The 18,984-nt window shown below is 38.1% G+C and overlaps 1 protein-coding gene across 1 annotated transcript in view; it reads right to left on the reverse strand.

Moving 5' to 3' along the window:
- Positions 1–18,984, reverse strand: part of Fibp (acidic fibroblast growth factor intracellular-binding protein) — a 156,791-nt gene that overhangs the window by 127,960 nt on the left and 9,847 nt on the right. The window contains exon 2 of the mRNA XM_090376340.1: positions 17,156–17,351. Coding sequence (XP_090232466.1) covers positions 17,156–17,351 — 196 coding nt within the window. The remainder of the gene's footprint in view (positions 1–17,155; positions 17,352–18,984) is intronic.

Here is an 18,984-nt window from a genome sequence, read left to right on the forward strand (position 1 = left end):
ATAAAATAAAACTCTATGTTAGAGTTTTATTTTGTAGAAATAATGTGTATAAACTTATAAAAACAACATAATTATGTACTAAAACACATTAAATTCGATGTCTTGCAATAAAATCTGAAGTGTTGGCAAGTATGTACTTCTAAAAAATGAGTTAGCAGGTTAGTGAAGTATGACATTATCTTATTCATGGTGCTAGGAACATTTGACCAAAAGCTAAACAGTCATTTTAGTATGCAAAGAGGAAAACATCACAGGGGTAAAGCAAATGAATTTTGTTTTCTCAGATTTCACAAACGTTGCCATACTTAGTTTTTCACTCAAGAAACATCTATTAGATTACTATAATTGATTTCCTTCATTAGTCGAAATGAAAACAAATCCTTTAGAGATAGATTAGCAGTGTTTAAAGAAAATAATGTATTCTCCAATATGACTGAAAATAGAAAACATTATTTCATCTCACAAACAGGTTCCATGCTATCTTAAGTCCTCAAGATTAAATTCACTATGTGCAAATAATTTAAATTCATTATGCAGCTTAAGTTCATTATACCACAGAGCACACCATTGACAAAGAATTACAAGTTCTTTACAAATTACAAATTTCTTCAGCCTACAAAAATTAAATAAATGTTGGAGCTTTTAGGGGAAAAGTTACTGCAAGATGAATTTACAAACATAAGTGAATATCTATTTCTGCAGGCAATCTTTAAAAGTTCTTTATCGGTTGATATTTCTTGATGGACAGTTGAACTACATTTAAGATGACCAAATATCCATTTTTTTTTTTTTTTGACTGACCAGTGCCCTATATTTCTCTTTGTCCCACATTTTTCAGGTGGGAATAAAAGTATTCCATTTTTATTCATGTACACTGGCAAATGTGCAGTCTGCATTACAATCACTAAGTACTGCTGTCTCCAACGGTACCAAGAGGGCATTTCTAATGCAGACATAGTGCTAAATAAATATAACATATTTACAGTGAAAATAAACTTAAATTAAAGCTATTAAATATTAATTTTAAATAATATTTTATATTCAAAATAATATTTTATATATTTCAAACAATATTAAACATATTAAAGCATCGGCATCTTTCTCTTAATTAAGAATTACATAAAATCTAAGGCAGTGCATTCAGCTAACATGGGTTACCCATGCAATGTTGAGGCAGTTTGTTGTGGAAGCTGGAAAAACAAAATGAGAATAGGAGCACGGTATAGGCCTAATTGTTGATGAGTATGATGAACCCTATCATACTGAACTGTACAGACAAAGAGTGGGCCAGTAAATCAGAATGACTTATAATGGGAGATTTTAGCCTTCCAGATACTGACTGAAACTTGTGGAGTTACTGGATGACTATTTTCTATACCAGTGTGTTACACAGACAAAATAAGAAACCAATAATCATGGATTATCACAGCAACTCTTCATGTATTAAGAATCCGAAGATAAAAGAATCACTATGTGACAGTGATCACAGTACATTAATTAATATGGGATTTACTTAAAGATATAACTACTGTCAAGAAAATGAAAAGCTTTTGCTTTCATAAAGGTAACTAAAGTGGTCTCAGACTGTTTATAAATTCTGTTCAGTGAGACTGCAAATTCTAAATGGAAAGCATTCAGAGAAGTAATTTTAGAAGCTAGTAAGTTTTTCTACCAACTAAGAGGTACTGTTCAAGTTTTAGATCTAAATGGATGTCAGATGAACTGATATGACTTGTGGCAGAGAAGAGACACACAGGGTAAACATTAACTATCAGGTAATACAAAAGCCAATAGTAGAGACTATTTTGCAATCAAGTCATAAAAGAGTTTAGGAAAGGCAAATTACAAGAAATCTCTGGTGAAGAAAAGCAGCAAAGTCTTCTTTACTTATGTAAACACTGGCATTTTTTTTTTTTTTTTTTTTTTTATGAAACCCCAAAAACAAGAGGTAAAATCACCAATATAAGACATTCTGATTTACTGGCCTCCTCTGTATAATGTTCGTTATGCTCACTGCAGTCATTAGATCTATACTACACTCCCCATTTTTTTATTCCCAGAACCTAAGTCACAACAAATCAATTCAACATTGCATGGGCTACCCACATCAACCGAGTACTCTGCCTTAGACTCCAAGTGGTTCTTAACCAAGAGCATAACTCGTCCATCCTTTCTGTACACACTGTTTTCACCATATTCAAATTACTGGAAGGCAGTGGAAAATGAAAATTTTTTTTCAATCTGGCATAATTTTTAAATCAGATATGAAATTTTCTGAGCAATTCAGACAGGCTGTCAGAACAGCTCATAGGATTTTGTCAGTTATATATACAGGAATTTGCTAGCAGGGATAAGGAGGTGATTATTCCATTGTATAAGACAGTGGTTTTTGACCTTTTTTTAATAATACACCCCTAAGTAATTTATTTTATTTTGTGGCACGGCTACTCAATTTTCTGCTTGTTAGATCCAATTCTGTGTGTGTGTGTGTGTGTGTGTGTGTGTGTGTGTGTGTGTGTGTGTGTGTGTGTGTGTGTGTGTGTGTGTGTGTGTGTACATACAGGGTGTTTCAAAAGCGAAGGTCAATAATTTAAAGGTGAACTGTACAGACTACAATATGCAAAAAAAGGCTAGTAAACATGGGTCCTTAAGTGAATATCGTTTTTGAGATATTGCACATTTCTAGTTGGGATCCACCACTGACTTGTTTGTTTAGGTTAGGTTATGTTATGCTCATTCTCTCCCTTTCCCCTCTCTCAATGCTCTGAGACGTAGCAGGCATACTAGTACTTGTCAAAGGACAGTCAATGAGGAAAGAGGTTACAGCAACGAAGAGTATGCAGACATGCACGTACGTATGGTAAAGCCAAAGGCAGTGCATTCGAGGCTTCATGTTTGTACCAAGAAGCATTTTTATGGCGAAGGCAGACCAACAGGCACACATTCACATTGAATGTACAGGCAGGACTATTAGGAGACCGTCTAATTGGACCACACTTTCTGCCAAACAGCCTAACAGGACAGCTGTACCCTCAATTCCTGCAGAATGTTCTTCCAGACCTCCTTGCTGATGATAATGTTCCACTTCAGCAACGCAAGAACACGTGGTTTATGCATGATGGTTCACCGGCACATTTTGCTTGAGTTGTGACTCGGTATCTAACTAGAAGATATGGTCAACGGTGTATAGGTAGAGGTGGGCCTGTAATGTGGCCTCCCAGATCACCAGACTTAAATCCTATGGATTTTTGTATCTGGAAGCTTGGTGTACACTTCTGACATTAACACAGTTGAGGAATTGACGAGTCTGCTGACGAGGTTAATGGGAGCCAGACGTGTTCAAAAGCCGCTAAGTGGATTTTCTTATTTATTGATTTGAAATTATTGTTTTTCTAAAACTTTTTAAATTTAGTAGTATAGCATTATTTTGTGTTTTTCTGATTAATCTGGTTTATTTATTCTTTATTCGAGTTTGTAATTGCATAAAAGTATCGGGAAGGGTATCATATCCACATGTTACGAGTTGCACTCCGCTGAACGAGAAGTTTTTTAGCCATATTTAGCCGCTTTATTGACCAATTGATACATCAAATTATTTTCTATAAGTAGCTTATAGACCTAGTCAGGATCGTTAGTTTATCCGGAATTGAGACAGCAAGATTTGGAAGTTAATTAATACTTAAGTATCCATAGATTTACCGTTCATAACTTGCGCCATTGTTATACGATACAACGTATATCGCGAACTAGATAGCATTAGTATAATATAGTATAGTATATAATATAATATTGTCAATTAATCAGCAAAATCTACTAAATTTGTTAAACTTCGTTGTCAATTAAATTGTACTTTTAACTAAACACATATAACGACTTAGATTACAAACGAAACATAATTAATACATAACTTTACACGGAAGTTATATAAACACACCTCGTAGATAATATTTGATACTGGAAAATATATATAACGTTATAACTGTGTTGGGATACAAGTTCAGGGTTATAATTTTGTACTGAAATTTAAATTTTATTGAAATTAAATCGAAATCATGACTCAGACCAGAGCAGAGCAGCAAAGCAAAAGGCTCAAGCTAATGGGAGTGCTGTGGCTCAGAAGAGAACTGAGGGTGGGTCGGTCAGTCTCCCTCTGAATCACAGCCTTTTAAAATGCACTGCTTGCATGATGTTTGTGGAGCAATCGGGTACGGAACATGATATTGCCATGTCGGATGTCTTTGTGTGTGCGCGATGCAAGGAGTGTAACGAAATAAGACGACAACTCAGCGTTGTTATAGGCCTACATGAGAGCTTGAAGGACAGGGTGGATGCCCTCGAAGGATTTAAAGTGAGGGGCCCATCAAGCTCTCAGCTGACCATATCAACGCCAGAGCTTGCACTTGGTCATCACGCAACACAGAGGCAACCCCCAAGGCAGAATGAGCTAGTCCCACAGGAACTAGTAGTTGTTGGTGACTCTATTGTCAGGGAAATGGGGAACATGCTTTGTAAAAAGGATAGGTGGAACAGGACCAGGGTATGTCTAACAGGGACAAATGTTGATGACGTAGAGCGGATATCATCTTTTAAGGGCACAAAAGGTGATATAGTTGTACACGTTGGCACTAATGATATTAAGAATAGGAGTCCAGCAGAATTACTTAACAATTAGAGGTCACTGTTGAAAAAAAAGCCGTGAATTAGGGTTGAATTTGAAAGTGTCTGCAATTCTGCCCAGACACGATAGGAGGGAGTATATGATGAGAGCCTTGTCGATCAATTCAGCCCTGGAAAGATTGTGCAAGGCTCAAGGGGTAGAATTTTTTTCAGCCTGGTCTGTACTTGTTAGAAAGCCTTTTTTCAGCCTGGTCTGTACTTAAATAGAAAGGGTGCAAGAATATTTGCTGATGCTATCGCGGCAGTGTTAGGTGGGTCAGAAAACTGCTAGCTTGGGGGGATACAAAGACTAATAGATTAACAGTAGCCACTGGCAGAGGTGAAATTGATTCTTCCACTGCTTCTATTGGAATGAGCAGAAGCCTGGAAAACAAGATGCAGGATATTTCAGAGACTGCTGGGAGTCATTGTGGTACAAGTAAACACATGGGTTGTGTTAGAGTAGCTAAGAATAGGAACAGGTGCATGTATACTTGTGTGTACACCAATGCTAGGAGTTTGGTAAATAAATTTGATGAATTTGAGGTATTGCTCAAAGCATCAAAGGCGGATATTGTTGGGATATCAGAGACGTGGTGTCACACAGATATAAGGAATGCAGAACTGGAATTTGGGGAGTACAACGTCTACAGAAAGGATAGACAGGATAGGAAGGGAGGACGGGTTACCCTAATAGTTAAAAAACACATAAAATCCAAGGAAGTGAAGCCACTCGACATCGCTGGACAGTGCAATGTCGAGTCAGTTTGGTGTGACACAAGCACTGGGAGATCAAAATTGAGAGTAGGAGTGTGCTATAGGCCTAATGATTCTGATGAGTATAATAAGAAACTGTACACGGAAATAGAGTGGGCCAGTAAATCAGAGAGTCTTATAATGGGGGATTTTAATTTCCCAGATATTGACAAGAATTTGTGGGTTGGTCACTCACACACAAGCAAGGCTTTTGTGGATTTATTGGATGACTGTTTTCTACATCAGCATGTTCGGGAGGCAACTAGAGGGAGTAATACTCTTGATTTGATTATCAGTAGTGATTCTTCATGCATTAAGAATCTGCAGATAGAGGAACCACTAGGTGGCAGTGATCATCACAGTGTGCTGAAGTGGGATTTACTCAAAGAGGTAACTACCATTGGGGATAAAGGGAAGGGTTATTGCTTTCGTAAAGGCGACTACGATGGTCTGAGACAGTATTTAAATTCTATACAGTGGGACCAACTGATGATGTTACCAACAGCAAATTCAAAATGAGAAGCATTCAAAGAACTTATCTTGGAAGCTACTAGGCTTTACATACCAACCGAGAAATATTGTTCAAGGTTTAGGCCTAAGTGGATGTCAGATGAACTAATGAGACATATGGCAGAGAAGAAAAATGCATGGGATACATACAAATTAACACATGACACAGAAGCCTATAATAGATATAAGCTGGTCTGTAACCAAGTTACAAAAGAGGTTAGGCAGGCGAAAGCAGATTAAGAAAAATCTTTGGCAAAGGATGAAAAGAAAAACAGCAAAGAGGTCTTTACTTATGTAAACTCTAGAAGGGAGGAGTTGAATCAGATTGGTCCACTTTATATCGATGGTTCAACTGTTGATGATCCTGCTCAGGTAGCTAACAAACTAAATGAATATTTTGCATCAACATTCACACATGAGGAGTTATTCAGCAAGGGGAATGCCAGAGGTGTTGTATTCAACTCTGGCAGTAAGCTAGATAATCTTGTAATAACTGAGAGTAAAGTGGAGTAGAAATTGTTGAAGATAAACACAAGAAAGGCACCTGGGGTGGATGGGATCTATCCAGTTATATTAAAGGAGGCAGCAGAGGAAGTAAGCAAACCCTTAGCCATAATTATGAAAGCTTACTTGGACTCAGGGGAAGTACCCATAGACTAGAGATGTGCAAATGTGACCCCAATTCACAAAGGAGGATCAAAGACTGACACAAGTAATTATAGACCTGTGAGTTTGACTTCTGTTCAAGGAAAATTAATGGAGGCACTAGTTAAGGAAGCACTGCAGGATCATCTGGACAAGACTTCAGTTATAGCTCGGACACAGCATGGTTTTGGTAAGGGGAAGTCTTGCCTGACCAATTTCATTGGATACTATGATGCAGTCACAAAAGAACTGGATGCAGGAATAACTTTGATATTATATACTTGGATCTTAGAAAGGCTTTTGATACTGTTGCACATGGAAGACTGCTGCACAAATTGGAGCAGTGTGGCATTGGAGGCAAATTGCTGCTATGGATAAAGGGGTGGTTGATGGGGGAGAAGACAGAGAGTGGTAATCAATGGACGCTGCTCATCGTGGACTAATGTTATTAGTGGAGTCCCTCAAGGTTCAGTATTGGGTCCATTATTGTTTTCTGTATTTATAAATGATATTGATGATGGTATATCAAGCTTAATGTCCAAGTTTGCAGACGATACAAAGGTTGGCAGGGTTGTCAAGGACACTACTGACACTATGCTGCTGCAACAGGATCTGGAAAGGTTGAGCAGATGGGCTGAGAAGCCTTAGAGAACATGGGCACGTGGAGTATGAGCAGGTAGGCCCAGAAACATAACACCTGATGTTGAGGAAAGTGCGTTAGAAAGAACATCCTGTAACATGTAACATCTGGAAAATCCTGTATCATTGAAACCAAAATTTAAAAATGTATTATCTTATGTTTGATAACCTCAGCCAAAGGATTCACAGCTTTTTGCTAAACTAGTGCTCCCATAGTCAATAGCACATTTTGAACATTTTCTGTTAAGTGATCTTAACAGAAAATGTGCATTATCTTGAAAACGGTTCATTTGCGGCCCGATGTTCACTGGGACTTTTTTTGCTTCTTTTAGTTTGTACTTTTCACCTTTAAATTATTGACAATCATTTTTAAGAAACCCTGTATATTATACCTAAATATATATCTCTGGCATCATCTAGATATCATCCACTCTACTGGCTGGAGCTCCTAAAAGTCTCCACTGGCTTATCACACAAAACCAACTGAACCAAATTACTCTCAGTTATCTATGTTCATTCTAAAAACTCCAAATAAAACTCCCAAACCATTCCTTGAGATAGCAAGCCTCAGAACTCTCCTGCAATACAACTTACCTAAATACTCTGCTTAAGAAGTAGCTCTGACATTTCCATGACCTTATCCAGAAGACCACCAATACCAGGATAAATACCATGGATTGGCATTATACCAAACATTGGGGCTACTCACGCCTCAGTATGTGCCTATGGATTAAGAGCATCCTCCCTAGCCTTTCTTGTTGCCCTGAGTAGCAGTAACATGATCAATTACATACTCATACTCATCTTCCCTTGCCACGTGGAATGGGCAAATCACTGACTCCAACTAATCGGTGAGCAGGGGGGTGTTCCTAGAGTATATGGCATCCAGGTGCCAATTGAAATCTGGCACCCTCCCCCCTTTAAATTTTTCTTCATATGTGTATGTAAGTTTCAGGTTTTCAGGTGCCCCTGGAACGTTAGCACCTGGGTGCAGTGCACTCCTTGCACCCTTGGGATGGCCCGCCTCTCATGCAACTACACTCTAAAGTTGACTTGCCTAAGGCTGTCCACTCCAGAGAAGAGGTAGCAATCTATCTCAGTGTGGTCTGTGCTTGTTAACAGGAGACACTTAAACAGAATGAGTGCAAGAATATTTGCTGATGCTATTAGCATTAGCATTAGTAGAGGCATATGATGCAAGAAAGCAAGCTTATAAAAAAAACCCCACTTCACACCTCCGTTCGTCCGAAATACCAGTCCAGCTGAGCCTTAAATTTATTTAGGCTATCAACTTCCATGACAAGGGATGGATGTCTATTCCACCAATCAACTACCCGCTGGCTAAAGGCAAATTTCTGCACGTCTATCCTACATTTGTCTTTCCTCAATTTGAATTTATGCCCTCTCAGGTGATTATTCTGAGCAAGAGAAAGAATCCCATAAGCATTGAGCATGCTCAAACCATTCAAGGCTTTATACACCTCCATGAGATCACCTCGCTGGTGCCTAGTCTCCAGACACTAGAATTTGCAAAACTTAAGCCTTTCTTCATAAAAATACCCCTTTGTTCCATTCACTAATCTTGTTGCCCTTCTATGTACTCGTTCCAGCAGCTCTACATCCTTCTTGATATGAGGCCTCCAGACCTGTATACAGTACTCAAGGTGTGGCCTGACCATTGCCTTATACAAGGGAATAATCACCTCCTTATCCATGCTAGAAAAATTCCTTTATATCATTGACAAGACACCATGAGCTACTCTTGCTGCCCGTCTGCACTGCTCAAAGAACTTCATATCTGCCTGCACAATTACCCCCAGGTCTTTTTCATTCTCTACCGCTGTCAGTGTAGTACCACAGAGTTGATACGTTGCTCTGAGGTTGCTGTTTCCCATATGTAGTACTTTACATTTGTCACCTCCCAGCCCATCTGTTCAACCTTTCCAGATCCTGTTGCAGCAGCATAGTGTCAGTAGTGTCCTTGACAACCCTGCCAACCTTTGTATCGTCTGCAAACTTGGACATTAAGCTTGATATACCATCATCAATATCATTTATAAATACAGAAAACAATAATGGACCCAATGCTGAACCCTGAGGGACTCCACTAATAACATTAGTCCACGATGAGCAGTGTCCATTGATTATCACTCTCTGTCTTCTCCCCACTCAACCACCCCTTTATCCATAGCAGCAATTTGCCTCCAATGCCACACTGCTCCAATTTGTGCAGCAGTCTTCCATGTGCAACAGTATCAAAAGCCTTTCTAAGATCCAAGTACATAATATCAAAGTTATTCCCTGCCTCCAGTTCTTTTGTGCCTGCATCATAGTATCCAATCAAATTGGTCAGGCAAGACTTCCCCTTAACAAAACCATGCTGTGTCCAAGCTATAACTGAAGTCTTGTCTAGATGATTCTGCAGTGCTTCTTTAACCAGTGCCTCCATTAATTTTCCTGGAACAGAAGTTAAACTCACAGGTCTATAATTACTTGTGTCGACCTTTGATCCTCCTTTGTAAATTGGGGTCACATTTGCACATCTCCAGTCTGTGGGTACCTCCTCTGAGTCCAAGGAAGCTCTCATAATTATGGCTAAGGGTTTGCTTATTTCCTTTGCTGCCTCCTTTAATATAACTGGATAGATCCCATCCACCCCAGGTGCCTTTCTTGTGTTTATATTCAACAATTTCTCCTCCACTTTACTCTCAGTTATTACAAGATTATCTAGCTTACTGCCAGAGTTGAATACAACACCTCTGGCATTCCCCTCGCTGAATAACTCCTCATGTGTGAATGTCGATGCAAAATATTCATTTAGTTTGTTAGCTACCTGAGCAGGATCATCAACAGTTGACCCCTCGATATCAAGTGGACCAATCTGATTCATCCCCTTCCTACTAGGGTTTACATAAGTAAAGAACTCTTTGCTGTTTTTCTTTGCATTCCTTGCTAAAGATTTCTCGTAATCTGCCTTTGCCTGCCTAACCTCCTTTGTAACTTGGTTACAGATCAACCTGTATCTATTAGGCTTCTGTGTCACATATTAATTTATATGTATCCCATGCATTTTTCTTCTCTGTCATATGTCTCATTAGTTCATCTGACATCCATTTAGGCCTAAACCTTGAACAATATTTCTTAGTTGGAATGTACAGCCTAGTAGCTTCCAAGATACGTTCTTTGAATGCTTCCCATATTGAATTTGCTGTTGGTAACATCATCAGTTGGTCCCACTGTATAGAATTTAAATACTGTCTCAGACCATCGTAGTCGCCTTTATGAAAGCAATAACCCTTCCCTCTACCCCTGATGGTAGCTATCTCTTTGAGTAAATCTCACTTCAGCACACTGTGATCACTGCCACCTAGTGGTTCCTTTATCTGCAGATTCTTAATGCATGAAGAATCACTACTGATAATCAAATCAAGAGTATTACTCCCTCTAGTTGCCTCATGAACATGCTGATGTAGAAAACAATAATCCAATAAATCCACAAAAGCCTTGCTAGTGTGTGAGTGACCAACCGACAAATTCCAGTCAATATCTGGGAAATTAAAATCCCCCATTATAAGACTCTCTAATTTACTGGCCCACTCTATTTCCCTGTACAGTTTATAGCACACTCCTACTCTCAATTTTGATCTCCCAATGCTTACGTCACACCAAACTGACTCAACACTGCACTGTCCAGCGATGTCGACTGGCTTCACTTCCTTGGATTTTATGTGTTTCTTAACTAATAGCATAACCCCTCCTCCCTTCTTATCCTGTCTATCCTTTCTGTAGACGTTGTACTCCCCAAATTCCAGTTCTGCATTCCTTATATATCTGTGTGACACCACGTCTATGATATCCCAACAATATCTGCCTTTGATGCCTTGAGCAATACCTCAAATTCATCAAATTTATTTACCAAACTCCTAGCATTGGTGTACACGCACCTGTTTCTATTCTTAGCTACCCAAACACAACCCCTGTGTTTACTTGTACCGCAATGATTCCCAGCAGTCTCTGAAATATCCTGCATCTTGTTTTTCATGCTTCTGCTCATTCCAATAGAAGCAGTGCAAGAATTACTTTCACCTCTGCCAGTGGCTACTGTTAATCTATTAGTCTTTGTATCCCCCCAAGCTAGCAGTTTTCTGACCCACCAAAAACTGCCTCGATAGCATCAGCAAATATTCTTGCACCCTTTCTATTTAAATGTATCCCATCCCTGTAGAAGCAGTCTCTCCTGTTAACAAGTACAAGCCAGGCTGAAAAAAATTCTACCCCTTGAGCCTTGCACAATCTTTCCAGGAACGAATTGATCGACAAGGCTCTCATCATATACTCCCTCCTATCGTGTGTCTGGGCAGAATTGCAGAAACTTTCAAATTCAACCCTAATTCACGGTTTTTTTTCAACAGGCAGTGTTAGGTGTATCAGAAAACTGCAAGCTTGGTGTGGGATAGCAGACTAGTAGATTAATAAGTACCCACAGGCAGAAGCATTAACAATTCTTGCACTGCTTCTGTTGCAATGTGCAGTGCACTGGAAAGCAAGAAGTCAAAGATTATAAAAATTGCTGGGGGGTCCTCATAGAACAAACTAATAATAACATCAGCTGTGTTAGAGTTACTCAGAATATCATTAGCAGTGACAAATCATGCAAGAAAGCAAGCTTATACAGTATCAGCAAAAAAAAACTCTTCCCATTTCAACTATTCATTCCCTCCAATAGTTTGTATAGTCTTTCATTGAATTTATTCAAGCTATCAACTTCCAAACCAGATGGAAGTTTGTTCCAGCAATCAACCACCCAATGGCTAAAGGCAAACTTACACACATTTATTCTGCAACCATCATTCTTTAATTTAAATTTGTGCCTGCCCATGTGTGTGGTCCGAGCAAGAGGAAGAATCCCATCAGCATTGAGCTTGCTCAATCCATTCAAAGCCTTAAAATACCTGAAGCAGATCATCTCGCAGGTGCCTGGTCTCTAGATGCTGGAATTTGCAAAAATGAAGCCTCTTTTAGTAAGAGCACCCCTTTGTTCCTCTCACCAATCTCATTGCCATTCTCTATACTCATTCCCGCAGTTCCACATCCGTCTTAAAATGAGGCCTCCAAACCTGTATGTAGTATTCAAGATGTGGCTTGACCATTGTCTTATATAATGGAATAATCACCTCCTTATCCCTGATAGCAAATTCTGTATATATCAGTGACAAAACCCCATGAGCTAGCCTAGCAGTCTGTTTGCATTGCTCAGAAAATTTCATATCTTATTGAAAAATTATGCCTGCCTAAGTCTTTTTCATTTTACAGGTTTCATTTCCACTAATTTGAATATGGTGAAAACAATGTGTACAGAAAGGATGGACAGAGCAGAAGGATGGAGGAGTTATGCTCTTGGTTAAGAATCACTTGGAGTCTAAGGTAGCCAATGCAATATTGAGTTGATTTGATGTGATGTAGGCTCGGGAAAAAAATGAGAGAGAGTGTTTTATAGATCTAATGACTGCAATCAGCATAATAAACAAGCATACAGACAAATTGAGCAGGCCAGTAAATCAAAATTTCTTATATGGGTGATTTTAACTTTTCAGATATTGACTGTAACTGAGGAAAGAAGGCTTACATAGCAGCAGAAATTTTCTGGATTTATTGGATAACTGGCTGTTTTCTACAGCAGCATGTTAGGTAATAAGAGAAAGAAATACTCTATCTAATTACCAGCAGTGACTCATCATGCATTAGAATATCCAGATAAAGGAACCACTAGGTGGCAGTAATTATAATATTTTTATATGGGATAAACTTAAAGATATAACTAGTATAAAGAGTAAGATTGAGGGATTTTGCTTTCATAAAGGTAACTACAATGGTCTTAGAAAGTTTTTAAATTCTTTTCAGTGGGACCAACTGATGATGTTACCAAATGCAAATTCTAAATGGGAGGCATTTAGAGAAGTAATCACAGAAGCTATTAAGCTTTTTATACCAAGACTCATAGTTCTCAGTTTAGGCCTAAATGGACATCAGATGAATTTATAACACTAGTGGCAGAGAAGAAAAATGTACAGGATGATTATAAATTAGCAGAGAACATGGAATCCTACAGTAAATACAAACTAATCTGTAATCAGGTCACTACAGGGGTTAGGCAAGCTAAAGAAAATTATAGGAAATCCTTGACTAAGAATGCAAAGAATTCTTTGCTTATGTAAAGGGACAAACCACATTGGCTGACAAGACATGAACACCACAACTAGTAATGATCCTGTCCAAATTGCTGACAAACTGTCTACATCATGCACAAAGAAGTTTCAGGAATGGGGAATACCAAAAGTGTACCAAATTATAACTAGGAATTAAAATTATTTTGTGATAACTGAGAAGAAAGCAGAACAGAAATTGTTGTAGCTTAAAATAAATAAAGCCTGGGATTGATGGAATTTATCGACTTATATTAAAAGAAATAGAAAGGAGGGTAAGCAAAACCTTGCTATAATTATGAGAACAACCTTGGATTCAGAGGAGGTCCCTAAAGTTTAGAAATGTGCAAAAGACTCCCAAGTTCACAAAAGGGGATCAACAGGTTAAGCGAGTAATTACAGACCTATAAGCTTGACTTCTGTTCCAGAGAAATTAATGGTGTCACTGGCTTAAGTTATAAAGAACCACATAGACAGGAATATTTATATGGTAGTCACAGCACAGATTTGTTAAGGGGAAATTTTGTCTGACCAATATTATTGGATATTATGATGCAAAAAATTATTTTGACATCATGTGCTCAAATTTCAGAAAAGCTTTGGATACTATTCCACATGAAAAACTGCTGTACAAATTGTATCAGTGTGCCATGTGGAAGAAGTTATTTCTATGGATAAAATAATGATTGAGTGGTGAGTGGCAGAAGGCAGAGAGTAATTATCAGTAAGCATTGCATTTCTTGGACTAATGTTATCTGTGAAGTTCATTAGGGTTCACTATTCTTTTCAGTATATACAGGATGTCTCAAAAATATTGGTACAAACGTTTAGGGGAGGTAGGTAACATCTAAAGGAATGTGAATCGCATAGGAACCCATAACCGGAAATGTCACGGGAAAGTAGTAGCAGAGGCACAAGAAGCAGAAATGACACAAGACAGTAATTAGTGGCAAACATTTATTTGACATAATATTAACAATGGAGTACGAGATGGATGCATTTCATGATGTTACAACACAGATGCTCGAAGGTTCCACCATGAGATACGATGCATGCGTGACACCGACGCAGCATGGATTGGTGGATACAATCGAACACACCTGGAGTTTCTTTGACAGTGGCAGCAGCGCAGACGAGTCCCGCCCCGAGATCCATTTCCATCTCCACAGGTGATTCATATAGATTTGAGGGCCCCCACAGAAAGAAATCAAGGCTCGATAAATCAGGTGAGCGTGGGGGCCAGGCAACGGGTCCACCATGGCCAATCCATCTACGCCCAAAACGCCTGTTCAAATGGTCACGAACACACCTTCCATAATGGGCAGGTGCCCCGTCATGTTGAAACCAAATGTTGCGTCTCACATTTGCTGGAACATCTTCAAGTAACCCTGGTAGAACTTGTTCAAGAACAGGTATGGGCTGACTAAGCAGTCACCGACCATACCTGCCCACACATTTATTGTGAACGATGTTGTGCCGCACACTGTGTGGGTTGTCGTGAGCCCACACACACATGAGGATTGTGCTGATTGAATAAGCCTTCCTGAATGAAATAAGCCTGATCCGTGATCAAAACATAGGCTGGAAAATTCAAGTCTTGAACACTTTCTTGGAGAAACCACTGCGCAAAAGCCACACGTGCAGGATGATCTTGGGGGAGCAGTAACTGAACCCTTGGGAGATGAAAGGGATGTAAGGAATCGTCGTGCCAGACACGCTGTACGCTGCAACGAGACACTCCTAAGGCAGAGGCAATGACACGTGTGCTGGTAGTAGGATTATTCTGGACGGCATTCAACACACTTTCTTCCATGGCGGGAGTTCGCATCGAACATGGTCTGCCCGCACTACTCCTGTTATCTCTAAATGACCCATAATCGCACAAATTTTGATGCACATGCGCAAACAAACGGTAGTCCGGTACATGTCTGTCTGGGAAGCGTTCTCCATAAATTCGTTGAGCGGCTCGTCCATTGCCTTCTGCTAATCCATACTCTAGGTGCATGTCTGCCAGCTCACAGTTCGTATATCAATGCATGCTCTTCGTGCGGCGACTATTGCTTGAATGAGCAAACCAGAAATTTTCCCTCTCGCGAACTGATGAACAGCGCCGTGTACCGACTTACGGTGACATTTCCGGTAATGGGTTCCTATGCAATTCACATTCCTTTAGATGTTACCTACCTCCCCTAAACGTTTGTACCAATATTTTTGAGACATCCTGTATATTGATGAAGATATACCAAGCTTAATGTTTGCAGATGATACAAGGTTTACAGGTCTATGTTTGCAGATGATACAAGGTTTACAGGTCTACGTTTGCAGATGATACAAGGTTTACAGGATATTTAATGATAGTAATCAGGGTATGCTACTGCAACAAGATCTGGAAAAATTAGGTAGATAGGCTGAGAAGAAACAACTGAAGTTACATTGGCAAACTCAAGGTACTGCACAGGGGGTAGTAATAATCCCAGATTACCTGTGTGACACTACACTAAATATGGCAGAGAACAAAAGAGAGCCCGGAGTAATTGTACAGTCTGACATGAAGTTATCTGAGCAGTGCATACAGAGACTGCTAAGGCAGATGAAGACATGTCATCAACGATATACAGGAATTTTGCCAGCATGGATAAGGAGGTAACTACTACTGTACACTGTACAAAACGATGGTAAGGCCATGTCTTGAGTACTGCATATAGGTCTGGAAGTTTCATTTTAGGAAAGATGTGAATCTGTTGGAATGGATGCAGAGAAAAGTAACACAATTAGTAAGGAGGGGAAAATATCCTTATCAAGAAAGACTTCTATTCTGAAAATTGTAGTGTTTGGAAACTAGGCAAGGAGATGGCTGAGGCACTTTAGGCTTTGAATGTCAAATGCTGATGGTATCCTTACTCTTGCTCAGACAACATGTGTAAGGGGCACATAAGGTTTGAAAGACAGGTGTGCAGAAATTTGCTTTCAAACAGAAGGCAGTTGATTATTGGAACAAACTTCTAGTGTTGTGGATGTGAGTAATTTGAATAAATTTAAGGAAGAATTAGACAAATTATTAGAGGGGATGAACAGAGGATACAATTTTTTTTTCCCTGGTTGATGCTCTATAAACTTGTTTCCTTGTATCATTTGCCAACTAAACTCACAATATTGTTTATCAAATGTACTGTATAACAAAAGCATTCAGGTAACTTCATTTTTATAGGAGCTGTGTTTTACAACTGTTATTCTTCATCATAAGCAATAGCTCCTTCAATAAACAAGTTTCATGCCTGACCAAAGTATGGCCAATTGTTTAGTGCCATAATCATCTACAGATAATCATCATTAGACATTTTTGAAAATACATCAGGTAAGGTGTAAATTTTAAAAGTTTCATATGTGAAGACAAAAAGAGCTTAGAACAATGCTGTATAAAAATTATTACATTGTATTATGAAAAGTTCAGGTACTGTGATAAATTGGTGCCTCATTTTTTTGTGTTATCACAAAAATTTTTTATTAATATTATGAATTATAATACCATAGCTATGTGCCCACTGCTACAGAGCATAGGATTAAAATCAAACTTTATTACTGTATACATAAATCAAACTAAGTTTCCAAACCTTAGAATCACATCTTGTACATGAAATATACCTATTAAAACTTAATATAACTAATTCAATTAATGACAATAATTGCAGCAGCTATTTAGACTGATGGTATTGGATAAAGACACCTCTTAAATATAAATAACCTACCTTTCAATCAGCATTTTCTGTGTTTGAGGAGTAATTTGAAAGGTCCATTGTTCTCCTAAACGTGTGGGATAATGCAATAATCTTTCAAGTAGTTGATATGTTCGATAATGATTAAGAACATCACTAACCAACAGCTTTAGCGGAATATCACTCTGTTCAAGATTTCCCTGAAGCAAGCGTTCGGCAGCATCCTGAGCTAAAGAATTGTAAAAAATTTTTAAAAAGTAATTACAAATTATGCATTATAAACAGTAGCAGTCTTAGCAATTGTGTGGTTCAGATAAAATTTATTAAAGTGCTTGGCCTTTTTCACTTATGAAATGCATCAATTACTTGGCTGCATAAAGCCCACAGCAATTGCTCAGGTCAGCCATGTCTAAAATTACCAACGACTGACATTATGTAGGAACTTAAAATGAAGGTGATTAAAATATAGTGTTTCAATTAAAAGGCAGCAGGGTCTATCTCATTTATTTTTAGGTCAAGCTATTTGCCATCTGGGCCATTTTGTTGTATTTAGGGTAATTTTTTTTAAATTAGATATTAAAATTCAATTAAATATTACCATTTAGATTTTACAATTTCTAAATTTAAGTTTTGACTAATGAACTGCTTTTTTCTAAATAGGTAAGTTGTTCCTTGCCTTTGAGATAGCCTAAAAATATCAGTGTATTTCTAAAATGAATATAATTTTATTTGATGTAAAAAAAAAAAAAAAAAAATACATATACAATGGTTGTAGCAAAGGAGACATGACAAACTGTCTCCATACAGCCAGCTAAGGTCTACATAACTAAAGGTACTGAAGAGTGAACTTTGTGTTACAACCATTGTGTTATTTTTTTTTTTTTTTGTCCCCCTTCAAATAAAATCAGTTTACAGTAGTTTCAGGAGTACATTATTGGTGTTTAAGATTGAGCTAATAATGGGGGACAACTTTCCCATTGAGAAAAAATAATTCATTATGCAAAATTAATTCAGAAATCAAAATCTATTAATATTAAGTCCAATTTTAACATCATATTCAAAATGTCGGCCCAATTATGACAAAAAAAATAAGTCCGGATGACAAATCACCTAAAGCTAAAAATAAGTGAGATCCACCCCAATGCCTTTTGATTAAAACACCTTGTATATATGGCAGTAAAAAATACTTGTTTATATAAATTAGCATTGTTTATCAATTGTAATTTATGGTGACAGTAAATTTAACTTTAGGCATTTTATAGAACACTGGAACAGCCTGCAAGATGGGTGAGGCAGGCAATTTTACAAAACTGCAAGGAAGAACTTGACTCTCAAGGTTCCCTTGTGAACCACAAGGCACCAGCATTAAAAAAACTAAGGAGTATAGCATTTCAATAATCTTTAATCATGCCAAAATGTTTCACCCAAAACCTTTTGGAGGTTTACAGGTTACTGAAAGCTATATCCCTCAGTTGTTGATGAATTTGTCAGAATTGGATAAAGAGATTAAAAGAAAGATTACAGATTAAGTAGTATGTATCTGATTAGGAACATCACATCTGACATATGCACAACAACTATCACCTTTGAAGCAAAAGGAATCATTGGAGCAAGTGAGATGAGTGGTAATTGAGAATGTGAGAAAAAATAAGTGGACCTAGCAGTTGTAGGTGTTGAGATTTTAAGCGAATATTAACTATATATTTTAAGTGATTAAAGTTTTAGAAAATTTGTTTTGGTATTTTAGTTCACATCCCAAGGATTGAAAGCATGTGTTTTTACTTTATTAGAACTACCTTATTAGATCTAATCCAGAATAACTTTGCTTCCTTGCATCGTTATGCCATTTTAATACTAATATA

Source organism: Mastigoproctus giganteus, chromosome 6, assembly GCF_048544385.1.
Source record: "Mastigoproctus giganteus isolate SK-2022 chromosome 6, ASM4854438v1, whole genome shotgun sequence".
Classification (NCBI taxonomy): domain Eukaryota; kingdom Metazoa; phylum Arthropoda; class Arachnida; order Uropygi; family Thelyphonidae; genus Mastigoproctus; species Mastigoproctus giganteus.